The following is a 25418-nucleotide window of genomic DNA, read 5'->3' on the forward strand; positions in this document are numbered from 1 at the left end:
CTGACCCAAAATCGATGAACTCGGATTTGCAAAAGGTGGAAGATGCATTGAGGGCATTCAAAAATGAAGGAAGACCGATCGAAGAATTGAGCAACTCTCCATCCATGGTTGTATTAATTCAAATTACACACACCCATGTGAAAGTAACTAGAGGTGACGATGAGCTTGCTAACGTGGAGAAATATCTTCCAATTTTAAAGGTATGCATAAAAGCCCTTCAACTTTGTGTTAATGAACTCAGAGAAAATCCAGCCCTCGCTAAAGAAATCGCCATTAGGATAAACATAACTGTAATCAGCTTATCCCAATTTGCTTTCAAAAAGTTTGTTAAAACAGGCTGTGAAGAAACAGTTGAAAAATCAGTGCAAGCTATTGCAAAAGAAACTGTTGAAGAATCAGTGCAGTTTGTTGGTGTAGAAACTGCTAAAAAAGCAACTGCAAAAGGTGTTGCAGAAACGACTAAAAATATAGGAAAATTGAATAGGGCTGCTGCATCAGCGCAAACAGCATTTTATTCTTCAGCTGTAACTGATGTTGGTTTCCTTGCAGTCTCAACAAGCTATTACATTTACCAGTTCAAAAACGACAGTATTACCAGGGAACAATTAGATGAGCACATAGCTAAGGGAGTTGTGGGCACGGGCGGTTCAATTCTGGGGACAACCGCTGGTGCTTTTGTTGGGTCCTTTCTCTTTCCAGGAGTTGGAACCTTCCTGGGAGGATTTTTCGGAGGAATGCTTGGGGATGTAGTTGGATCAAAAGGTGGACAAGCTCTTTACAATAGGCTGTCTGCCTCCTAACAAGGCAGTACCCTATTCTTCAAAAAGACTTATAAAGGAAATCTACGTAGCTTCTAGATGACTCGTCAGTTGAAGTAGTTATAATGGTATAGACAGTCATAGAGAACAGATAAGCAGCTACTAAATTGTTTGCATGTATATATGCGCTTATCACACTATTATTATGTATATGTATCTAACCACATGCACTTTTGCGTATACATGTACTTTATCCATGTTGGTAGTGAGAAAAAGATTATAATTATGTAAAATAATGTTTTTCCTGATTTTTGTTTATTGATTAGTTGTTTTCATTAATACGTGTTGAATAAGAAATACAAGCAATGTATGGCATCAATGAACTCACTTGGGTCATACAATTATTGGCCATGGGTACTCCAAATATATTCTCAATAAACTCACTTGAGTCATAATTATTAGTACTCCTCTGGCTCCACTGTCTTGGTGTCACAGAGACTATGATAGGCAGTCACAGCTTCTTCCAGGTTCCAGTCCGTTGCATCCAGGAGGTCTCTGGCCAGAGCTGGATCCGCATGAGTACGCTCAATGAATGTGGTGAGCACAGAGTCTGTCATTCTGTGCCTGTGTGTGTGTGTGTGGGGGGTAGTGTGTACATGTGGGGAAGGTGAGTAGTGTAGAAGTATAGTATGGGTGGGGGGAATTGTGTCCACTGTTTGCGTTACTACAATGTAAGTGTGTGTGTGGGGGAGGTTGTATACAGAGTGTGGCCCGTCCCCAGCCTTAAAAGAGAGGGACGGGTTTCAAGCCTACAAGCATTTGCTCTCTGCATTGCGTACTAACTATGAATATTGTTAATTTTGGCCGCGCCTCAAGCCAAAAAATGCATTAGTTACAGTAGAACTTCGATTATCCGGACACCTTGGTTCCAGAAGCAGGCCGGATAAGTGAATATGCCGGATAATTGAATAGATAAACCACGCCTTGATCCACCCACTTTATTGATAAACAGCAGTGCCACATGGTTGTCTGCGCATGCGCAGAAGATAAGCAGGTATGTCTCCATGGTAACAGCTGTAACGCGCATGCGCATTTAAGAGACACGCCCATTTTCTGAATTATTTAATCTGATTAAAAAAAAACTGCCAAGCCGGATAATGGAGGTTCCGGATAATGGAGGTTCTACTGTACATGTATACAATCTGATTGGTGCTGTATGATTTTCTGCAGTAGAACAACTACTTATGGGCTTGAAATCTGTCCCCCCCCCCTTGGGCTGGGACAGGCCACACCCACACATACAGGGCGCTTGGTGTACATAGTGCATTGACACTAATTGAGCACTATGCATTTGCACTGCATAGCCAGGCCACTCACACTGATTAGATCTACTCTAGCATTGTACAGTGGAGAATTGAAAACTGAAACCAATGTGGCAACAAATAAACAGACAACAGATAATTATAAGGTGAGCTAGCTCACCTTATAATTCTCAGAGATCTCTGGTCTGTTTATCCGTGGCATGCAGGAGCCAAGGATATGGACGAGAGCCTGAGGATATGATATGATTTATTGCTTTTTAATAAGTGCTGACATCAGCGTTTTACATTCAAATTGCACAGGAAGCGACTCATCACCGACTGTGCAGATATTTTTCCATATTGCACACCCGGAAGTATATTATTGCACACTTGTTATTGCACACTAGGAAGTGATTCTTATTTGGAATAAAACGTTTTCAGCAGTGAGAGAACAAGAAAAACATTGTTTACACACTTATAATTATGCATTGCAATGTTTATCAGTCTCTTTTCTTGTTTTCTGATGCTCTGTATCACTTCTGTGCTCTTTTTGCAGTGAAGCTGAGGGTCAGGAGGTTGTCAGTGTTCATATTTAACGCATCAAACAGGCATCAGTGTTGGAAGTGGGTGCTTTGAGCGGAGTATTGCACATGTAGAAGTACGTGTACTGCACCACCATATTATAAGCCTGTTCAGGCTTGTATAAAGTCGTTTTGGCTTCAAAAACGGTTGTCACACTTTTCTTCAGTTATAGCGGTGCATGTTTCCTCTTCTGATACACTGGAGCATGATAGAAAGCAAGCACATGCTGTTTATCCTTCAGAACTATCCATTTTCAAAACGGGTTGCTGGTTGTCAACGTTTTTCTTGTCTTTTTTCTTGTCTGTTCTCTACAAAATCTTTAAGTAGCCTTCTGCAAGCTCTCTTGGTGTTCTAGAGTCTTATTTCTTTGTCTTTCTAGCTGTTTTCTTTCTCTTAAACTCGTCTTCAACTGGGAGAAATCAATTTTGTTGCTACGCATTCTTCTGGTTGATAAAGCAACCGCATGTTGCGCATGCGCAGTTTAACCTGCATTTTGGTTGCCAAGCAATAAATGCATTACCCATGGATACTGATGATTATCACTCGTCTGTGCCTAGTAACTGTCACTCGTGCCTTGCAGGCACTCGTGCAGTTACTGGCACAGACTCGTGATAATCTTCAGTATCCATAGGATAATAATTATCATAATCCACATCATATCAATTAGTCTCGAATACCAGCCGGTTCTCATTGTAAGCGTGGGCGGGAGAGAACCCCGCCCACGCTTACAATGAGAACCGGCTGGTATTCGAGACTACATATCAATCGCAGCTAAACGCTGACATAGCATTTATATTGTCACATGTCTCTGCAGAAAGTCATGTGAAAGACAAGTCCAATAAACAAGTTTATAGTTTTTAGTTGAAAAGTGCCCAGAGACACCACTTCAGTTACCTTGAGCAGTCATGGCATACCAACCTCAGAGAAGGAACACAGTGTCCAAATCATCAGGACCAAGTAAGTCAAAAAGGAATAGCAGTGTAGAATGGGGAAATGGTACTGAATAATATTCAATTGTATTGTAACAGCCATCATAAAAGATGTGATCATAAAACAAGATTTATACCATAGCTAGCTGACTCAAGTTGTTGTAGCATCACAGCTATCCCATGGATGATAGCTATAAGGTGGACATGTTATGTTGTGCTGTAAGCTATTATAATTATGTGGCTACGTACATGTACATACATGGCTATGACAATATCGAGTAATGCTGTCACATGCACACCCGATAACATCTTACTTCCTATAATTTGTGATAATTATGTCTGATAGATTCTTTTTGTGCAGTAACTTCCCAACACCCCAAGCACCGTTAAACTCCATATAGTATTGTACCCTAAATGGAAGGATGTATTTACAGCACTTCTTTAGATATAATTATATCACTATATTAATTCATGATTAAATACATAGAGTGAAGTTATTTTTTCCTAGTATTGTAATAACCATCAGCTATCGTGTTTTGGTGGCCGGTGAACTGCATCACATGTCAGATAATCTACAATTGTATTGTGTACATGTATGTAAAAAATGTTATCGTGTGTGTAATTATGATTTGATAGTTCCAATTATCGAAGTTATCTGCTACTAACGCTGATTCTGTTGTCCCCTGTGCAGGTCACATGAACTCTTATGCCTTGAGGGGAATACCGATCAAATACAAGCCTCCCTTGTTTGTACCGGATATCCAATACCTACCCGCCACTTGGAAGCCCCCAGAGATGCTATCAGCGAACATTATTGGAGTGAGTGTGGCTAGCTCTATGTACGTGTGGGTGTGAGTGTGCTATACGTGTGAAAATGTAAATGACAGGAAATATAGAAGCACCTTACATTGTGTTATTGATTGTCATGTTCTTTGTGGTGTTGAATTAAACACACACACACGCACGCACACACACACACACACGCACACACGCACGCACGCACGCACACACACACACACACGCACACACACACACCCACACACACACACACACACACACACACACACACACACACACACACACCCCACACACACACCCCACACACACACACAGTACGACTACAGCCTCGAGACTGCAATACTATCCCAGGCTAGACAGAGAGCTGTATCAGTGGCTGCGGAGGAATCTCTAAAAAGGCAACAAATAGACAAGTTGAAAAAAGAACTGCAGGAGAGAGAAGAAGCTGCAGCAAAGGCAGCTCGAGAACTGATCCCCCCTCAACCACTGTTTAGCAATGACATTCTAACTCCCACACCTGTAGCCAGTAACGCAACTAAATTAAGTGCTGCAAACTCAGTGGAAAATAGTGAGGACTCCGATAGCCCCAAGTCTACGTCTGGTATTGAACTGACAGTGGAGCCACCGATTAAGACACTCGGACAGATAAGCATACGTGAGTTTGAGACTAACACACATGATGACCCGTTTGAAATCGCAAGTCTACAAGCTATCAACGATATGGAAGTACTGCAAAGTGTATTGCAACCAATTCCACTTCCCATCATCTCAACTCCAACTAGTACTAGTCCACCATTGATACAAACCTCGCAGCAAAATTCAACCACTCAAATGCCAGGGTTAGGCACAAGTCCTACTAGGAGCCACTCGTCTCCTATACCTACGCCAAGGACGTCTAGGACACAATTGACGGCTAACTCAAGCGGCCTTTACCCAAGTACAACACCACCGACTGCAGTGGCTCCTGTCAGCTCACAAGTGCCGTCTTATCCTAATCCGTTTATGGCTAATAACTCGACTAACAATGTTCCAGTGAATCCATCTGAGCCAGGTGTAGGACTCTTAATTGATTTTGGTGGAGATTTTACTCTTCAACCGCCCCCTACATCTGTCCAATCACCCCCCACATTGGTCCAACCAGCCCCCACATATGTTCAACCGCCCCCTACATTGGTCCAACCACCCCCCACGGTGACAGCCTCGGCCACAGCTGTAAGACTACCGTACATGGTGGAAGTATGTCTGTGTGATATTTCTTGTTCAAATGCTTCCTTAGTATGTTAGTTTATCGTGTCTTTATCTACATCTACATGTACTACTACGTATGTTAGTCTTGTTAAGAGAATTCCTTATACTAAGAGTTCCTAATGAACTATTTTACTTATACATGTAATCACATTCAAGTCATATTTCACGCACGCACGCACACACACACACACACACACACACACACACACATACACACACACACGCACGCACACACACACACACACACACACACACACACACACACACACACACACACACACACACATGTGATACAGGTGGACCAACCTCAAGGTTCCTCTCATCCTGTTCCCAAACTCAGAACGCACATACCGCCCCCAAGCATCCCCCCGTATCCAAACGGAGCTTCCAGTGCCCCTAATCAAACGTCACCCATTGTACCCCCTAAGGGCATTCGGCCTGCCACTAAAAATCATCCTCCAGCTCGTCCACCAAAACCAAAAGGTCACGTTGGATTTACAATACTGAGGTATGTGTATGTTGATTTATATATACATACATAACTTGAGCGTAGAGTGGTAGATTTCTCAAGATGCAATAGCTCTAAGACAGTATCACAGTGTTTTAAGCTTGTATAATTATATAGGTGTGGATTTTAGCTATACTATTGTTTTATGGATAAGCCTGCGTACATGTACAGTGTATGTGTATAATTATGTATAGTTTCAGTTGTGATGAGTGTTACTGTATGTCCTCGACTGTAAACCATTGATCTTGAAGCTCTATTAAATGGAAGTCATCATTATTTGTATTGTGATCAACAACTGTCTAACGCTCTTCATGCGTGTATACTAGTCACTCTGTGATAATTATGATTTCTCGCTGCAGTAACAGCTCTCCCTCTTCCAACCGACCTGGATTTGGTGTGCCCGTCCTTCCTCCGATTCCGACCTCTGCAGCCCCCCCAACCACTACTGCCCCCCAGATGAATCGCCCCCTGAACATCCCACCCCCACTTTATACCTCCCCTATCCTCAACAAACGAATCCTGCCGCCCTATAGCTCGCCCCCCAAGACTTACAAATTACCAGACCCCATGGTAAAGTTTCATTAGTGGCTTATGTACATAGTCCATACACGTCCATTAATTTTGTGTGTACTATTTGCATAATGTACATGTAACTACTTAATTGGTATCCACCACGCACACACACACACACACACACACACACACACACACACGCACACACGCACACACACACACACACACGCACACACGCACACACGCACACACACACACACACGCACACGCGCACGCACACACACACACACACACGCACACACACACACACACACCATTATATCTACAGAGTAGTCTGACGGTGTCCCAGAAGAGTGAGGTGAAGTCACTGTCTGGAATGGGGTTTCCCCTTCCCAGAGTTGCCAGGGCCATGCTCAGATACGAGGGGGACAACACCAAGGTACTGCTCGTCTAATGTGTACATGCATGCAATCATACTTGATGAACTTTTGTACATAATATTATTATGTGCTTATTGCAACCTTTATGATTGTGATTACTCGACATTTTCGTGTGGCTCTATTAGATACTGGATTTCTTGTTTCTGGTGGGCAGGCTGGAAGAGCAGAAGTTCTCTGGAGATAGTGCTGAGGTAGCACTTATTGCTTGCAAAGATGATGAATCAAAGGTACACTAACTGTGGTATGCACACATGACCTTTGATGACAGTACCATATAGCGGGTAATTTTCGGGGGACAAAATATTCGTGGTTCAGCAATATTGAGACATTTCGTGGTTGGTGCTTACACTTGCAGGTAAAGGTAGGCAAGGTCACTTCATTCGTGGGTAAAATATTCGTGGTCAGACCTCCAACCACGAAAACCACGAATATTTTGCCCCCACGAAAATTACACGCTATACGGTATATACAAGATACCATAGCAACCATACGTAACTAAATCATAGCAAAAGCATTTTACACATTAATAATTATTAATACTACAAAGGGGTCTCTTCTAATTAGCAGCTAGTGGGAAAAAGTAAAAATCAAATTATTTTTTCTCTTCACACACTCTCAGGCTGTCGAGTATTTGAACAAGGTCGAAGGATTCAAGAATATTGGCTTTTCTGAGAAAAAGATTCACGATGCGTTTGAAAAGTCAGGCAAAGACTGGGACAAAGCATTGGACTTACTAACTGAAGATAGATGATAGTTAGCTTTATCTGTGCCACTATACAGTATAGTGAGTGCATGCTGCTACACATTGGTATTCAATAAATAATTTTTTTGGAAACCACATTTCATTCATCAATAATAATTAGTCTGAGTCTGCAAATATAATTTTTTGTCCCTGTGGTTTTAAGATTCTGTTCTCCATTTCTTTCCGCTTCTTACTGGCTGCCCATGATGGGTGCAGTTGTTCCGAGCCCTGAGGCTGTTTGTTAGTGGGTGGGGTCTTCTTTGTGTAGTGTGTTTGGATCGGCTTGTATGACCGACCCTTGTTCAAGGGCTTCCTTGATTTGCCTGTATCAATATAATAATTATGAAGTAATAATTATAGAGTGTCCAACTCCCATCCTGGGTATGACACAGTCACTGCAGGACAGATAAACACAAGCCTGTACCTGAACTAGAGTGTGTGTGCTTGGTCCCCTTCAAGTGCCTGGCTGCTCCTCCATACACACTCTCAGCTTGCCTACACAGTACATAGCATGGTACAATCACATAGCCACACAATAATCACTCACTGTTGTCTTGATCTTTGCCCAAGGCGATTCTGTACAAAAAAACTTACATCTGTACAAAATAGAATTTTGTGTAGTAATAACCTTTTGTGCTGGCTTCTTTCTGGAAGGTTTGTCAACTCCTTTAGAGGACTGCGACAGTGAACCAATAAACACAGAGTCAAGGGTAGAGGGTCTCCTAGACACCACAGAAGATTTTCCATTTGTTCCTTGTCCTCTCATTTTCCTAGTGTTGGAACATAATTTACATAACATGCCTTTGCATCACATGAGCATCACATGAGCAGCACAGTGTGACAGTGTGGCCTAACTGAGGAATGTAATTCACACCTAGTAGGTGCTGTTCTCTTTGGGTTTCGCTCCCTCTGTCTAGCAGTGGCGGGATGTTTGACAGTGTGTTCAGGTTTGCATGATGCTTCCGATGACTGGAGTTGTTTATGGGTAGTTGAAATGTGATACTTGTGAAGAATTCGCAAAGTCTTGTCGGACAATTTTGATTTGAGTATTATTTGCTTCGCAATTTCTTCATTACTAGAAAAATGCTGCTGAAAGATATTTTTTAACATCTAATATGGCTCTAATATTAATGCCCAGTTACCTTCAAGTTTTGAGCAATGGTGTCATCATACAAGCTAATAAACTTGCTCCGATTTGCAAGCTCAGCAGCCAAGCTCTTGATGCGCACTCTCTAGGAAGAGAATCATAAATTATTGTTTGATTAGAAAACATAGTGAACTTACCCTTAGGGAAAATAGTAGTTTGCAAGCTTGAGATATCTTTGCTTCCAAGTCTGCACGTCCGAAATCATTACTGTATGTATAATGGGCAAATTTATTGTAAGTACATCTACATAGTTGCATATGGTTACATGTCTCTTCTCTCCAAAAAGAATATCTTCCAAGCAATTTTCTGAGCCTCATATTTTCTAGCCCTCATCAGATGTCTTGCAAGCCATGCTGACTTTATACTCCTGTCCACTTCTTCCATGATTTACATTCGAGGTGGTAAGAAGCATGCCAACAATTACCCTCAAAAAAGCAAAAATTGGTTTACATCCGGTCTACTGTAGAGGTGTGGTCATTTGTAATTTTGCGTTTTGTGGTTCATTTTGCAGTTCAACTGCCCTTCTGCAGTTCGCTTTTTGCAGTTCGCTTTTGCAGTTCGCTTTTTTGGAGTTCGCTTTTACAGTTCGCTTCTCTTCTGCAGTTGACTTTTGCAGACAGTAGATGAGTAGTTGGGCGGAGTTTAGCCTTGATTCCATAAAATACGGCCTTATTAAAGGCGGAGTCCAACCACGCTTCGGGAAGCGTGGTTGGACTCCGCCCAACTAGGACGACAGGCGCGGTGCAGCTAGTCTTGTGGACCAGCCGATATTCAGCCTTCTTGCTGTTGCTTATGTTATTTATACTTCTTTCTACAGCTATAATTGTGATCTCAAATACAAGGAAGGATGCACATTGCTGTCAAGAGGAACTTTTTGGTTGGTGCCAACACTACAGGCCAATCGATTCTCGTCATTAATGCATGGGATCTAAATTAAACCATGTCAGCCATAAATCTAATTTTGTATCTCGTGGTCTTGAATCGAGCTCCTCGCTCATCAGGTCTGTTTTCCGTGGGCATCAAGTCATGCGTACACAGTAATTGGCGTTAACTTAAGCGGGACTTTGTGAAAGTTTACAGCAACTATAATTGTGCATGTGCAGAGTTTGTCCGTGACATTAGCATTATGTTTGACTGTAACTATGCATGCTGTGTTATCTCATTACTATATACCTCTATACTTATACTATACATGTGCACCTTTCTGGTGTGTTCAGTTAATTGCTTGAGCTGCATCGCGCTTGTCGTACCTCCTCTGCTCTGTCAATCCCTCTTCCTCTATGCACTAGTCTTGCGAGCCATACTACAATCAGTAGTATCAGATACGTTCATCAGCTCAACCAGCCCGCTTATTAGTTGGGCGTGGCCCGACCGTCCCTGACAGGAGGTCGGGTTACAAGCCTATCAGGGAGGTGTTTTAGCGTCACTATAGTGGCACCCTATCGAATTGCAGTATTTTCACGTGCAGCAGAACAAATCCCAGAACCAGATTGGAACCCGACCTCCCGTCAGGGACGGTCTGGCCACGCCCAACTACCCACTATATCTAGGTATTAAATTTTGATGATCACAGTTTGCATAGAGGTAGTAAAACGTAAAAAACCATAGATAGAGGAATAGTAGGTACCTATCCCTCTTTCTACACTATCTACGAAATACTCGCTATACGTAAAAGTATTAAAGTTGGCCGTAGGTTTGAGTCCTAGTTTTCTCCAGCTTCTCTCCATCAAGTATTTGCTTTCCCTCCCGTGCTGTTTCTACCATGGTAAGATACCTGGGTATACGGGGTTCTCCACGGGGTCTGCTCACTTCTCCACGAGGTTTGCTCTCTTCTCCACGGGGTTTGCTCGCTTCTCCACGGGGTTTGCTCACTTCTCCACGGGGTTTGCTCTCTTCTCCATTCTGGGTATTAGTAGTGGCTTTCTTGAATTTAGGAGGAGTCTGCGTTGCACCAGTTTGAGCCCTAGTTTTCTCCAGCATCTCTCCATCAAGTATTTGCTTTCCCTCTCGTGCTGTTTCTACCATGGTAAGATACCTGGGTATACGGGGTTCTCCACGAGGTCTGCTCACTTCTCCACGAGGTTTGCTCTCTTCTCCACGGGGTTTGCTCACTTCTCCATAGGGTTTGCTCACTTCTCCACGGGGTTTGCTCTCTTCTCCATTCTGGGCATTAGTAGTGGCTCTCTTGAATTTAGGAGGAGTCTGCGTTGCACCAGTTTGAGCACCAGTTTGAGCCCTAGTTTTCTCCAGCTTCTCTCCATCAAGTATTTGCTTTCCCTCCCGTGCTGTTTCTACCATGGTAAGATACCTGGGTATACGGGGTTCTCCACGGGGTCTGCTCACTTCTCCACGAGGTTTGCTCTTTTCTCCGTTGGCAGAGGTAACTACCATGGTGTTGTCCCTGGGTGTACACCAGTTGTCCCTGGGTACAGGTGTACTAGTGTTGCCCTTGGGTGTACGGGGCTTGCTCTTTTCTCCGATGGCAGCTGTCTGTTGACGTGTCTTCTCATAGGGGACGCCAGCAAGCAGCTTCTTGCCCTCCTTGGCAGTGACAATCATTGTTCCTTCACGTTTAAGTCTTGGTTGGTAAGACATCTTAGGGAAGTTGCTGATACACAGACAAGGAGACGTACTTAGGGATTTGCAGGGAAAGAAACTAGCTTTGCAAATGGCGCCTTTGCAGAGATCTTGCACTGAATTTAGATAGACAGATGAGTTTCTCAGTGCTTGAATGCGAAAGCAACATTTGTCACCCCAGTAACCGCGCCTGTGGCTATTTATTATGCGGTAATACGCTAGCCGGTCTCAATCCCAGACCGAGTTTTTGCTTTTATAACGATTAGGCACACCTCTCCTTAACCCTTATAAAAGCGAAAACTCGGCCTGGGATATAAATTATACGCATGCGCACGATTTAGTATGACTGTTTGCCATAAATACTGCAATCTGATTGGCTAAAGGAAGTGTTCTATCCAGCTTAGAAAATCATGTACTTACTTAGAACTTCACTTAGAAAATCATGAAGCAAAAGAACATTCAAATCTGATTAGCCAGATACTCATGGTTGCTATGATCTCAGGGCTAGTAGAATCCCTTACTATGTTCGGGATACTACAACCAGCCCTTTGGGCTTCTAGAAACTTCTTAAACAGTGTCTAACTATTATATAGAATATACAGGTTGACCCGTTCCCCCTTGTCTGGCTCTCCCTGCCTATAACTTGTACATGGAAGGGGGCATGTAGAAAGTGTTGCCAGTATTGGTTCATGAGAAGTCTGTGCTGTTTTCTTTGACCTGAGTAAGGCCTTCGACTCTGTACCCCATAATTTACTCTTGAAAAAGATTAGATCAACCACTTTTTCCTGAGGCGGCTAAGTCATGCACTACCTAGCCTCGAACCAGGTCCAACGTAAAATTGTGTTGGGCCTGGTTCGAGGCTATGCACTACCTCACCGGAACACTATATAATTATATACAAGTTGTTGTGCTGGATGGAGCAGAGTCAATCACTCTACAGGGGGTCCCCAGGGGTCGATCCTGGGATGCACCTCTCCTCTTCCTCATCTACATTGACAAAGTAGCAAACTCTATCTTATCCAGTAGGATCACAATGTACGCCGACAACATTGCCCTTTTACCAATAAATCAGTACTCAATCAAACTACGCCAGAATTCAAAAGGATGTGGACTCACTATGTGTTTGGATTGCTAACAATCGCTTGAAACTAAATGCTACTACATTACCTTCTCAAGGAAACATGTGCCCACACTGCCAAATATCCCTCCTTCATATTAAGAGTGTCCCAGCTCTCTAGAGTTGACCAGTTCAAATACCTAGGTGTTATCTAATGATCTGAAATGGACAAAACACATAATTATGTAACAAAACGAAAAGGCTGATAGGAATCATCGGTTCTACAGAAAATTCTGTATGTACTCAAGTCAGGAGACGTCACTCAAACTTTACAACTCTCTATTTCGCCCTCATATGAAATATGCGTCAGCTGTGTGGGATCCGTACCTAAGGAAAGACATTAAGTCACCACGTTTTGTTGTTTTGTTATAATAGCTATTGGTAGCTGCAAGAGTGAGAAGAGAGCTCCTTGAGTTTCCCTGTGATTCTGGATGCAGCAAAATTAAAAATGTTCATCATAATATTAAATGTATATAAGCTAGCTTTATGTTATGTTAGCTTTGGTACCTCCGGCTCCACCGAGGCATGGCGCATCAGCACCAGCTGTACGGTGCTGCTTTCAACAATCTAGCCTCGAGACCAGCCGTTTGTTATCTGCAAACGGCTGGTCTCGAGGCTATCAACTAGTTGGGCGTGGCCCCACCCTGGACGCGAACCGGACGCGAAGGTAGGCGTCCAGGGCCACGCCCAACTATCAACCACCCTAGACTATTATAATTATACCACCAACATTGTCTGAGTTTATTGTTTACTGGAGGTATAGCTAGTAAAACTGAGTGCATTACAAAAACACACATGATTCAGCTATCATCGTATGTATACACGTATGATTTATGCAAAACAGATGTAAAAAATGAGAAAACGAAAAGAAAATTCTACTTCTAAATCAACTTAAGTTGCCATGTTCTTGTTTACTGTATTGTTATAATCCTTTCTCGTTGAAACTGAAACTGTGTCATGTTCATTGAGGGTCTCAGAAGAACGTCACCAACGTTAACATTATGTCCTCCGTGTAGCTGCTCTCTGACGACCTGTCGGTGGGGAGTCGCTGTTTGGTGGGGGGTCACTGCTCTGTGTGGGGTCACTGTTCCGTGGGGAGTTACTAATCCGTGAAGGATCACAGCTCTGTGGGGGGTCACTGTTCCGTGGGGGGTGGGCAGGAGAACAACTTGCTGAGGTGGTCTGTTGTGATTGGCGTAGGCAATGTGTGGGGGGTAGACAGTAGTGTATTGGGGGGAGCCTTGGTAGAACTGGCCCGTCTGAGACTGTCGTAAGGGGGCGGGGAGTGAGTGGTGTGCCTGGGGTGGAGTGTGAGGGTGTGGAGACGGGTAAGGAATCGGAGGAATGTTAGTGTGTGGGGTGGGGAGGAGTGGAGACGAGTGAGATGGTCTTGGAGGGGCAGTGGGTGTGGTCTCAACTGTCGATTTGCGGTTAGCGTTAGGTGAAGAGTTGAAAGAAGCTGAGATCGATCGCTTCTTCTTAGGTTGTCCAGCTACCCATTTACGCAATTTGCTGTGCATAAAGTGTGTGTGTGTGTGCAGAAGTAAAAGCAGCATTGCAAATACATAATAAATTATTATGCAGTACAAATGTACTATAGTCCTGGGCAAGAGGAAGTGCCCTTACCTAATAAAAGGAATCACGAGAAAAAAATTGTTGGGATTTTTGATTGCCAACTTGGAGGTGACGTCCTTCCTGTGCACTGGCAGATCATACACACTGAACCATTGGATATCCTAGTGGAGAAGACAAACATTCGATGAATAAATGTCAATTTTTCCGAACCCTTTCACAAAATTATAGACTCACTCTAATCTCCTTCCTTGTTTTGGGTTCAAAAAGTGTGCTCTCAGACACCCCAGGGATGATGTACATTCTGGAGTGACTGTCGTTAATTGTTGCCTCCAGATATAGGGTCCTATATGTACATGAGTACAGGTAAACATATTCTTTGTCTATCGGCACGCACGCACACGCACACGCACACACCACACACACACACACACACGCACACACAACACACACACGCACACACACACACACGCACACATACACACACCACACACACAACCGCAATCAGCTGCTCACCTTTTGATGATGCCGCGAGTGTCGAAGCCCGTCTCCTCGTACACCTCTCTAACGGCAGTGTCCACATCGTCCTCTCCCTCCTCCAGTTTGCCCTTAGGGAATCCCCATGAAGTGGACGCAGGGTAGCCCCTCACCAGGAGGCACTGGATGAGGGTACATGTACTAGGTAACGTCAGAAAATGGACAATTTGGACCCTAAAAAACTCGCTGATCTAAGCACACCATATTGTAACACAATCAAAGAGCTACTAAATGCATCATTTAGCTTTGAAATTGGACGTTCCCAACACAAGTTATGGCCTCTCAAAGTTAGCTCCAAAAACAGGCCCATTTCAGAAAAAACACTCACTTATAGCCCACGCTTTTTTTTCAAAAAATGAACAATTTGGACCAGAAAAAAATCACTGATGTAAGCACACCATATTGTAGCACTACCGAATAGCTACTAAATGTATCTTTTAGTTTTGATATCGGACGTTCCTAACTCAAGTTATGGCCTCTCAAAGTTAGCTGCGAAAACAGGCATGATTCTGAAAAACCACCCACTTCATGCCTAAACAAGATTGCTCAAAGATCAGCACAACATATTTTAGCGCTATCAAAGAACTACCTATTGCTACTTTTAGCTTTGAAACCAATGCATACAAGTCATGGGATATCATAGTTACAATTCTGAAAACAGTCTAAGAAAAAGCACTCACACAGCCCCCAACTTTTGGCCCGAAAATGACTAAAGTATATACACCAAATCCTTTGGCCCGATTCTGAAAAAGCATTCACAGCTCCAAGACCCAAAAATGCTCTAAGCACACCAAATCCTTTACTTCCGATTGGGTCTGGATGCACACTAGAGTACCTTTGTTAGGTCTTTGTTGAGAATTATGCCTCCTCTCACTGGCTTCTTGTACTTGTGTGCCTTCCATTGGGTTATAAGAGAATCCAGGTTCTTGCTCATTGAGTGGTCCACTAGGAAGGGACAATGATGAAATACTGGGGTAGCTGTCAAGGATCACTACAGTGTGCAAATAGGGGTTGTGTGGGACGAGTGGATGTGTGTGTGTGTGTGTGTGTGTGTGTGTGAGAGCGTGTGTGTGTGAGTGTGTGTGTGTGTGTGTGTGTGTGTGTGTGTGTGTGTGTGTGTGTGTGAGGTAAGCGTGTGTAAGGGGAGGAGGTAATGCGTCAGAATTTCGATGAGGTACATTGTATCCACTACAATAATGAGACAACAACAACAACACTTGTATTGTTAGGATACTAGTAGCCATGAATTCTTTGAAGCTACAAGCCGGGAGGGAGTGGTCTTCTGGCCGAACCAGGTCCAAATAAAACCAGTGAGCCAGTTCAACTTGAGAGCAGAGTTTGAACACATCTTTACGGTCCTCCTCGGAAATATTGATCAGGAAGCGACTACAAACAAGTACGTACATGTATAGAACAGTTAAAATTTATCCCCTATCGCTATTATTGAATTGTATGGAAGACTGACTGTATGATGATGTAGTGTACCTTGCTAAGTCATTAAGCACTTCGGTCTTAATCCCCACCGCTTTGTTGGCTCTAGAAGACATTCAGACGTCATGCATGCACGGAGTTTTCTCACAATATGAAGAAAGCTGACTTTACAGTACAAGTTGACATGGTTAATCTCTCTGCAATCTACCCAGTAATGTGAAAGGTGTGGTCATTATTTATCTAAATGTGAGGGTGGGGCTCAGCTAGCTCCAGCCTTCACAGTGCTGCAGCACACAATGCTTTCTCTCTCTCAAAATGTTATAGTACAAACCTAGGTATTACAAAAACACAACAAAATTAGAAACAGTCAAGCTATTGTGATGGGTGAGTCTGATGGTTGAGAGTCTGTGTTGGGTCCAGTGTGTGAGAGGAGATGTGAACCTCTGTCAACTCTATCCACCATAAATTCAGCCAGTTCGCTGTCACATGACCACACGCTCACATAGCCAGGCAGACTGGGAGTTGACTCTATATGTGGATATAAATAGTGTGCAATAGGCAAAGTTTCAGCACTCACCTCTTGGAGAATATGCTAGCATTTTTGTCATCTGTCTCTCATTCTCTCTCTGAAGACGAGTCTCAAAGTCTTTCTGCGTCCTCCACATTTCAACCTTATCCTTTGCTCTCCTCTGTTCCTCAGCTTTGCTCTGTTGTCTCAGCTTTTCCACTTGGTTCAGATAAGCCTTTTCTTTCATCTTCATAGAGTCTTCATTTTGTTTCGTCTTGAGCCAGCGTTGAAATGCTAGTCTTCCAACATCTCTTTGCTGCCTCCGACTCGCTGCCTGCTCTCTTTGAGCTGCTTGCTCCATTGCCAATTTACCCTGAATAATTGTAAATGCAATGTACTTAGATATATCTACTTGGTATGCATGGTGATTATTTGCCTTTTTCTCTTCTTTTTTCTTCTGCACCCAAGCTTCAAAGGCAACTCTGTTTCTCTCCAGACGCCTTAACTCTTCTTCTTCTGATTCCTTTCTATTACTGCTCATCACTCACTTTCATCTCCACCATTAATTAATTAATTGTAGCTAAACAAGCCGGCCACCTGAGAAGCAAATTCACTGGCTCAACACATTAATTTTTTATTGTGTACGTTGCTGAGGCAACACACGCAATCTTCCAAAAAAGGGGGGTGGGGCTGGTTAGCGTTCAGTTAGTGAAGATCAATGCAAATGTGTATAGTGTTGTTTGACTACGAGAGTGTCTGTATGTATCTCTAGCGTCATATAGGGTAGATCTATTGTCTTGGAAACTGCTCTGTACCTCTTGGTAACAGTTTGCAGAAAACTTTCTCTTCATGAACAGAATTCCGGTCAAGAATCCTAATCAAGAAGCCATTGCTGATCAACCTAACAGACTAATACCAAATCTGAAAACCAAGATGCCCCTCAATCGCCAAGATGCTGAGAGGGCCCTAAATTTGCTATGGGAGCTGCTCTCTGAGGCTAGCAGCTCTGAACCTGAATCTACTCCAGTTTTTAATCAAGCCATTTCAAGCCTACATCTCTTCCTCTCTGACATCCTGCCTGCTAGCCAACCTTGCATACGAGCAAAAGTCAAGGTAGGTTTCAATGGTTACTACATTAGCAAGCTACATGTAGCTAATCTTACTACCTTGTAGAGTGCAGAACCATAAATGTTGTGCTAGCCCGTAGTCCCTCCTCCCATTTTTAGCTACTTAAATTCCCCCAGATCTAGCTGCAAAATGGCTTTCCATGCACTGTTTTTTGTTTTTTTTTACAGGGAGGTATTGTTGAGATTCGGCCTCGAGAGAACACTCCGGTCCGAATGGTGGATCTGGAGGTTGCCCCTGGTGATAAGGTGGGGATCGTACTCGATTCAATCAACGTGGACCTCATGAGCTTGGGTGGAGTCAGCCCAATTGTCATCAGCCTTGTGAGTGCTGGGAGTGTGGCAGCTCGGGACGGGAGACTCGGACGAGGTGACCAAATACTTGAGATCAACGGACACTCACTGAGAATGGCCTCTCTTGAGAGAGCAAGGTATGCTTGATACAGCGCTACATGTAGATATAATGCCTCGATCAAAACTTGACTGAGTACAACTATTGATAATTAGAATTATAGATTATTGTGTAGTTACTGTCTACCATTAGATTTTGCACACTTATTAGCAATTTAGTTTACAATTGAGGTCCATTCATTCAGAGATATAATTCCGCACTTGTAATTTTGCTGCTCCTCAGATGGCTACTGGAGTCTGCTGCTCGTAAAGGCACTATATCCATGGCTACTCTCCCCTATGCTCTCCTGGATGGACTCAAACACTCCATCTCTCGACAAAATCTTCTCACTCTCACACCCACCAACAAATACAAGCGCTCTAGGAGCCTTGAGACCATCAACAAGATACACAGGAATCACCAAACCAGTTCTGCATCCTCACGCCCAGAGGTGAAGAGATCCAAGACAGATGTGGCGACTCGATTTCACCGAGCAGAGTTGGACGAGCGATATACACCGTCCATCGGCAGTAGGTCGTCCAAACGCAGTGTCGTGTCCAGTACTGTGGAAGTGGCTGCTCATTTGGCAAGAAGTAGCATAATATCATCCAAAATTGCAGGATTTGGAGCATTCAAGGTACTTGTATGGGAACGCATTTTCAAAATGCAATGCCGTATCTGTTTTTAGTTATAATTATATACACCAATAATTAATCTGAAAACTTTTTTCTACAGAAACGTAAGGTTCGAAAGATGCATGTTGTCAAATGCAACAATGGACTTGGCATCAGGATTGTGGGCGGCAAAGGGTCAAAACACGGAGACATGGGCATCTTTGTCAACCAGATGGAGGAAGGAGGGGCTGCAAACAAGTAAAAATTTTAAGCAATAAGTTACACTTATTTTTAGCTTTGTGATTTACCGTTACAGAGACAGCAGACTGAAGCCTGGAGATGAGCTTCTAATGGTGGATGGCAAGAGCCTTGTGGGTCTCACTCATGCAGAGGCAGTGGAGGTTCTCAAGTCCACCCAGCGGCTGGTCCAACTGGTTGTGGCTACGGAGGATGATGGAGAGAGTATGGCTTCATCCGTGCAGTCCATCCCTGAGTTGATGGGTGGGCAGAGGAGGAAGAGTCGTACCGCTCAAGAGATTGCCCCCGAGATTATCAGCTCTCCAAACAGAGCTGCCTTTGAGATGGCTATGCTCAGGAGGGAAGAAAGTGATCCTCAGGTGTGTAATCATGTGCATATAACTACAATCTTGAGCATACTTCGGCCAAAATGGGGCTGTCTTTGATTGTCTATAGCTTCCAATTTCAGAAGTAAATGAAGCATTCTGTACTATGTTGAAGCTCTACTAGCAATATGTTGGTGTTCTTTCTCCAGCCTCTCATTGCCGAGACAGAGTTCACAAAGGTCACAGTGAAGAAAAAAGAACCTCCAATGATTCAGAACAACAAAACTATTACCAAGTCGAACAAGTCAGCCATTTTTGAACCTCCGATAAAGACTATTGTGTACATCAAGACTGGGGGCACATCTCTGGGCTTCAGCTTGTGTGGAGGACGTGGCAGTCGCGGTGGGGACATGGGGATCCTAGTGCGAAATATTGATCCAAACGGATTGGCCGGCCAAGATGGGAGGCTGAAAAAAGGAGATGAGATTTTGGAAGTGAACAGCCAACGACTGAAAGGATGCACACACAAAGAGGCTGCCAGTGTTATTCGAGTGAGTATAATTATAGGCTTATTTTCATCATGACGAACTCTAAATTTAAAATTGTTATGACATTTTTCTTTTTTTAGGGTTTGAAGTCAGAGGTCATCACCATAGTAGTTCTATGCAGAGCCCATGTGAAGCGATCATCGTCTGTACGTGGTACAGAGTTGGAGGTGGCGCTCAACAAGTTACCAGGACAACCACTTGGGATACAGCTGACAGAGGTACTGGAAGGAGACAGGAGTGGCGTGTTTGTCAAGAAAATGGCCCCTGAATCAGTGGCAGAGAAATCTGGACAGCTAGTGTGAGTCTCTTTAGTGATTGTGTTGTGAAATTACCATTAAATATTCTACGTATGACCAATCCTTTAGCTCCCAGTGGAATCATGGCTATGTTTGTGGCCTTTGCTCGCTACACTGAATTATATTATTATGCAATATTTTAATTAGTAGCTCTTGTAATTTCATTTCTTCCTTGTTGTACAGTCTATATGACCAGATAGTGACTATTAATGGTGGCTCAGTACTGGGGCTCAAGACGAGTGAAGTGAAGGGGATTTTGGCATCTGCTCCGACCGGGGAATTACGAGTGGGTGTGGTCAGGCCACGGAACACAGCCGCTGTAAAGAAAATCATAACAGAGCAGCTAGAACAGCAGCTCAAGACAACAGAAAGGTAGGGCGTAATTGCTAATTAGTACATGCTTTTAGGTGGGCAGTGGGGTGGTCTTGTACAAGGTGTACAACATGTACATCTTGTAAGGTACAAGATGTTGACAACAGATTACCAAGCATTGTCCTCATGAGAATACTATGTTACTTGCTTTTGTAAACACATGTGATCTGAATGGGTGCAGCCCAAAGCAGTTAGCTGTTACATGATACTTGCACCCACAGAAAATGTAAACATTCCATAGACAGTTGGTGCAGTTGACTATTACATTGCTTAAGTAACCATAGCTGCCAGCAATAACTACCCAAAAACAGTAGCTACAGAGTTTGAGTATTAGTTACAAGATAAAGAAGCAGCAGTTGTTGACCTTTTTGTTCTCCTGCCCCCCCCCCCTCCCCCCTCAGCAGCTCCCCTGTCAAGAGTGGTGATGCCACACCCATCCCAGCTGTTAGTGTGCTGTTTGATAGAGAAGACTCACTGAGTGGCTCTGAACTAGATGATGAGGAACACATGGAGGTGAGTCGACTAGGACCTGCACACTTGCTGCATGTGTAGCTACACCATGCATTATTGTCTGGTCATTCTTGGTTTGCTCGTACAGTAACAAACATCCAATATAACATAACATGAGTGCATTTATATACATATACAGTACAGAGCATGTATTAGCTACATCCAGTACATAATAAGAGTCCTAACAGTGTATAATTATGCTCTGCCGATTATTACGTTGCTTACCCCCTGCACAGGCCTACGTAGCTCGATCAAAATTCTCAGTCCAAAAACTCACTCTGGAAGACCCCCCACAGCAGGGCAGCAGACATTTCAGGGCCTCGCGTAACCAGAGCAACGGATTGTCTCCACCCTCACACTCCTCACCAGCTGTAATGCTCACACCCCCTCTCGGCTTCACACTGTTGGAACTTACACTAAGAAAGCGACCCAAAACTGGCCTGGGGATTACCATCGTGGGTAGTACCTCACCCACTAAAGATCTGTTCATGGTACGTCGTGTTAATACAGGAGGTGTGGCTTCGAAAGACGCTCGATTGAAATCTGGCGATCGATTAGTCAGCGTCAATGGCGTGCTTCTCAAAGGACTTGGCCACGCTGCCGTACTCCAGAGTATGAACGATTCGCCTAAAGACTGTCACCTTGTAATTTGGCGAGATCCTAACTACTCAACCGACTCTCTCCTCGCGTTCTCAAGTCACAGTGGAAGCCGTGCAAGTTTGGCATCGACAGAAGAAGAACTAAAGAAAGTAGACGGCAAACGTAAGCTGTCAAATCGCGAACACTCCCCCTTGGGCACTTTGAAGAGATTCTCCCTAGACATCAAATCCTCCCCGTCCTTTAGTCGCCATAGCCTCGTTAGAGAAGAGTCACCCCTCCGGTTAAAACGCTGGTCGACAACCGAAGGCGTACAAGTGGACATTGACACCACCTCTCTAGACAAATACTTTCCCCTAGAAGGACCTGAAAAGAGCGATCAGACGTCTGGCTCTGTCACACCCACACCCACGCCACCAGAGGCACTCCCCCCATCCTTACCTGACACCCCACTACCATCACCTGTTGACCAACTAGAGGAACCAGACACACCTCCTTCATCATTGCTGCCAACGGATTTCCCCCTCCTATCAGTCTCACCATCTGAGAATACACCACAATTGCCAACATCTTTTCCTCCAGAAATGGCCGAAGAGGAAACATATTTTCCTCCTGAGGATGAGCCACAGTTGCCGTCTTCATTTCCTCCAGAAGAAGATGAATCGAAACAAGTTTCATTCCCGCCAGAGGTTGTATCTGATAAACCGCTGTTGCCCTCCTCCCTACCTCCATTGGAAGAGCAACCTGTGGCACCGACTTCTACACTACCACCTGAAGATGCGTACGAGCCTGAGCTACCATCCACGCTGCCACCAGAAGATGAAGACACTCCGAATGTGCCACTTTCTGTTCCACCCAAAATGACAGAGGAGGAGCCTACTCCCCCATTCTCACTACCCCCAGAGGAGGAGCCCACTCCCCCATTCTCACAACCCCCAGAGGAGGAGCCCACTCCCCCATTCTCACCCCCAGAGGACGAGCCTACTCCCCCATTCTCACTACCCCCAGAGGACGAGCCTACTCCCCCATTCTCACTACCCCCAGAGGACGAGCCTACTCCCCCATTCTCACTACCCCCAGAAGACGAGCCTACACTTCCTGACACCCCTCCTCCAGAAATACCGGTAACAGATGACTCGCCACCACCCTCACCTGAGGCTACAACAGTTATTGAAAACGTCCAATCAGAATCAGCCCCACTGATACCACAGGGAGTGAGACAAGAAGTTGGGCCGTTTGAGATTTGCCTGTACAAAAGCATGTTTGGACTGGGAGTGCAGCTGCTCTCAGACGAGATGGGAATGGTTTCTGTAAAGAAGGTCGCCACTTGGAGTGCCATGGCCAAAGATGGAAACATTAGGTGAGATTCTGTAACAATAATATTATGTGTGTTTTACATTACCGAAATGCCCTCTAGTTTTTAGTCACCCTATTAATTATTATGAGTTAGTTTATTGTTATAACCCTGAATTGAATGACTGTATTTTCACCATGACTCACACACACAGAGTTGGCGATCACATTCTCTCTGTGAATGACGTGTCTTTCATTGGCAAACCACTATCCGATTGCGAATCATTTATAAAAGGACTACCAAAAGGACAAGTGAAATTCGTTGCCATGGGCCCCCCTAAAGACGTCACTAGAGGTGGCATAAAACCAGAGCCGTCAGTGTACACAGGTGTCTCAAGCTCTACATCGGGCAGACAAATTGTTGCAGAAGAAGGTGTGGTCAAAGCCGAACTTTATTGCTACGACAACAAGCCCCTCGGTATTGAAATCGAAGGGGGGATGGATACCCCCCTGCAATACGTGTACATAAGTCACATGATCCCCGGGTACGCTGCGTTTGAATCAGGCGTATTCAGAAAAGGCGACCAGCTGGTGATGGTAGGAGAAGAGTGTATCATTGGGCTCACTCATAACGAAGCTCTCGATGTTTTGAAGAATGCAAAAGAAGAGGTTGAAATTGTTGCCCAGAGGAAAGAATCTCCCAAACAGACACGCAAGCCACCGCCACCCCTAGTAACCAACTCGGAGGAAAATAAGACCATAACAGAGGTGGTTGAAACGACAGAAAAGTCACCACAGCAAAACCAAGAGCCAAGTGCACCGACGTCCCCCATTCCCATTATAACAAACTCTGATACCAATTCCGCACCTATTTCTCTAACTGAGCTGTCTTCAATGCCTGAACTACAGGCAGGTTCCGATTCCAGTATGGATACAGAACCAGCAGCTCCACTTCGAACGAAACGAGTAACAATTAAGCAATTGAGTACAGATCTAGAAAAGGACTCCACCTTGCAAATACAACAAACACAGTTTAACCAACATACTAAAGATTTAAAGAGCCAGGAAGAAGCGTCGGGCGGTCTGAACATTGTACCCGAAGAAACATTCACTATTGAGCTACATCGAGCAGCCAATGAGAAATTGGGACTAGGAATAACTGGAGGCGTTGATAATCCTCGCCTGCAAGAGATCCACGTAAGTGAAATTTTAATACAGCTTGATATAGCTCTTCTACATGTACATGCGCACAGTAATGCAGTAATGTACATGTATAATGTATGTGTAGTCTAAGCCACCTTAGTGCAAGTACATTGCTTGTGTATGGTCTGTACAATGTAGGCTAACTATAATTATCATTCATCCTCCTCCCCCTCCCACACACACACACTCGTAGGTGAAACAGGTTGTAAAGGACTGCGTGGCCCAAAAAGACGGTCGACTGAAGAGAGGGGATCGAATAGTCTCTGTAAATGGGCACAGTCTAGCCGGAGCTACAAACAAAGATGCTCTAAAGATACTCAAAGAAACTGGACTAGACGTCACACTCGTTGTTGCTAGGAAAATCGGGCGTCGTACAAGTGCAATGACCTCTCCCTACGTCTCCAACATCCACTCGAGGAGGGGATCCGGCGAACACTCGCAACATAGTAGCAACGCCGGCAGCAAGCAAACCTCTCCTCACACACGCCGCCGAAAACTGAGCTCAGGAGAAAACTCAAGAGGAGGTAGCAAAGGATCCTCCCCAAAGATGAGTGTACGCAGACATAGTCGAAAAGTATCTAGTGGAGGAGACAGAAAGACTCTTCCACGGCAACTCTCGTCCACCATTGGAGTGAAGTTGGTTGAGCTACAGAAAGGGCCGACTGGCGTTGGTATGCAGCTGCAGGGTGGGAAGGAGGGTACTGACGTACCAGTGACCATCAAGTCCGTGTTCCCTGGCGGAGCAGCTTACAAGAGTGGAAAGATTCGACCCGGAGACGTGATTCTAGAGGCCAACGGGATTTCATTTGAACAATTATCACATGAACAGGCCATAGCAACTGTTAAGAGCTTCCCTCAGGGCAAAGTGACACTTATTTTACGAGATAGAAGTGCAGCACATTGATTAGTACTGTTTTATAGACTGCATTGTTATTATTATTAATTTTTGTGAAAATCCATTTTAAAAACATTCAAAAATTATGATGAACGTTTGGAGTGATACTTGCATTGTATATACATGTTATAATCATAATTATGATGTGCTATTATAATATTATTATAGCTGGCTATTATTATGAATAAAATTTGATTGTAGTCAATCATGTGTTATAATTATATGTGTCATTAAATTTTACAGAATAAAAATCATGCCATGCAGGTCAATTAGTAGCTTTTATCAGTATAATCAGGTATACGTA

The 25418-nt window shown here is 44.0% G+C and overlaps 6 protein-coding genes across 9 annotated transcripts; 2 read left to right on the forward strand and 4 right to left on the reverse strand.

Moving 5' to 3' along the window:
• Positions 1–3438: 3438 nt before the first annotated feature.
• On the forward strand, positions 3439–7917 carry LOC135338098 (mucin-2-like). 2 transcript variants are annotated; one of them, XM_064534114.1, is made up of 8 exons: positions 3439–3598; positions 4262–4389; positions 4684–5604; positions 5913–6124; positions 6484–6694; positions 6966–7076; positions 7203–7304; positions 7697–7917. In XM_064534114.1, the coding sequence occupies exons 1-8, from the start codon at positions 3547–3549 to the stop codon at positions 7826–7828; spliced, it is 1869 nt and encodes a 622-aa protein (XP_064390184.1). In that variant the 5' UTR covers positions 3439–3546; the 3' UTR covers positions 7829–7917. The 2 variants fall into 2 exon arrangements, with proteins under 2 accessions (XP_064390184.1, XP_064390185.1); XM_064534115.1 differs by having other exon boundaries at positions 4684–5580.
• LOC135338110 (uncharacterized) lies at positions 7889–9401 on the reverse strand. Of its 2 annotated transcripts, none has more exons than XM_064534130.1 (8): positions 9232–9401; positions 9104–9173; positions 8962–9051; positions 8694–8908; positions 8448–8589; positions 8367–8395; positions 8244–8314; positions 7889–8142 (listed from the first exon to the last, which is right to left on the reverse strand). In XM_064534130.1, exons 1-8 carry the CDS (start codon positions 9348–9350, stop codon positions 7937–7939), a joined length of 942 nt encoding a protein of 313 aa, XP_064390200.1. In that variant the 5' UTR covers positions 9351–9401; the 3' UTR covers positions 7889–7936. The 2 variants fall into 2 exon arrangements, with proteins under 2 accessions (XP_064390200.1, XP_064390201.1); XM_064534131.1 differs by having other exon boundaries at positions 8694–8905; positions 9232–9400.
• A 1135-nt stretch (positions 9402–10536) lies between these two features.
• On the reverse strand, positions 10537–11701 carry LOC135338111 (uncharacterized). The gene has a single exon (XM_064534132.1). The coding sequence runs from the start codon at positions 11559–11561 to the stop codon at positions 10644–10646; it is 918 nt and encodes a 305-aa protein (XP_064390202.1). The 5' UTR covers positions 11562–11701; the 3' UTR covers positions 10537–10643.
• Positions 11702–13459: 1758 nt separating this feature from the next.
• On the reverse strand, positions 13460–16417 carry LOC135338106 (m7GpppN-mRNA hydrolase-like). Its single transcript, XM_064534126.1, has 7 exons — positions 16255–16417; positions 16004–16155; positions 15605–15738; positions 14749–14891; positions 14470–14578; positions 14287–14396; positions 13460–14172 (listed from the first exon to the last, which is right to left on the reverse strand). Exons 1-7 carry the CDS (start codon positions 16314–16316, stop codon positions 13572–13574), a joined length of 1311 nt encoding a protein of 436 aa, XP_064390196.1. The 5' UTR covers positions 16317–16417; the 3' UTR covers positions 13460–13571.
• A 15-nt stretch (positions 16418–16432) lies between these two features.
• On the reverse strand, positions 16433–17354 carry LOC135338116 (microtubule-associated protein 9-like). The gene is made up of 3 exons (XM_064534138.1): positions 17145–17354; positions 16778–17081; positions 16433–16728 (listed from the first exon to the last, which is right to left on the reverse strand). Exons 1-3 carry the CDS (start codon positions 17247–17249, stop codon positions 16568–16570), a joined length of 570 nt encoding a protein of 189 aa, XP_064390208.1. The 5' UTR covers positions 17250–17354; the 3' UTR covers positions 16433–16567.
• A 54-nt stretch (positions 17355–17408) lies between these two features.
• LOC135338090 (multiple PDZ domain protein-like) lies at positions 17409–25197 on the forward strand. Of its 2 annotated transcripts, none has more exons than XM_064534099.1 (12): positions 17409–17821; positions 18004–18263; positions 18467–18860; positions 18959–19095; positions 19154–19454; positions 19610–19951; positions 20029–20246; positions 20428–20616; positions 21018–21129; positions 21363–23083; positions 23232–24213; positions 24413–25197. In XM_064534099.1, the coding sequence occupies exons 1-12, from the start codon at positions 17558–17560 to the stop codon at positions 25121–25123; spliced, it is 5631 nt and encodes a 1876-aa protein (XP_064390169.1). In that variant the 5' UTR covers positions 17409–17557; the 3' UTR covers positions 25124–25197. The 2 variants fall into 2 exon arrangements, with proteins under 2 accessions (XP_064390169.1, XP_064390170.1); XM_064534100.1 differs by having other exon boundaries at positions 21021–21129.
• The last annotated feature ends 221 nt before the right edge of the window (positions 25198–25418 follow it).

Source organism: Halichondria panicea, chromosome 7 (genome assembly GCF_963675165.1).
Source record: "Halichondria panicea chromosome 7, odHalPani1.1, whole genome shotgun sequence".
In the NCBI taxonomy this organism is placed as follows: Eukaryota; Metazoa; Porifera; class Demospongiae; order Suberitida; family Halichondriidae; genus Halichondria; species Halichondria panicea.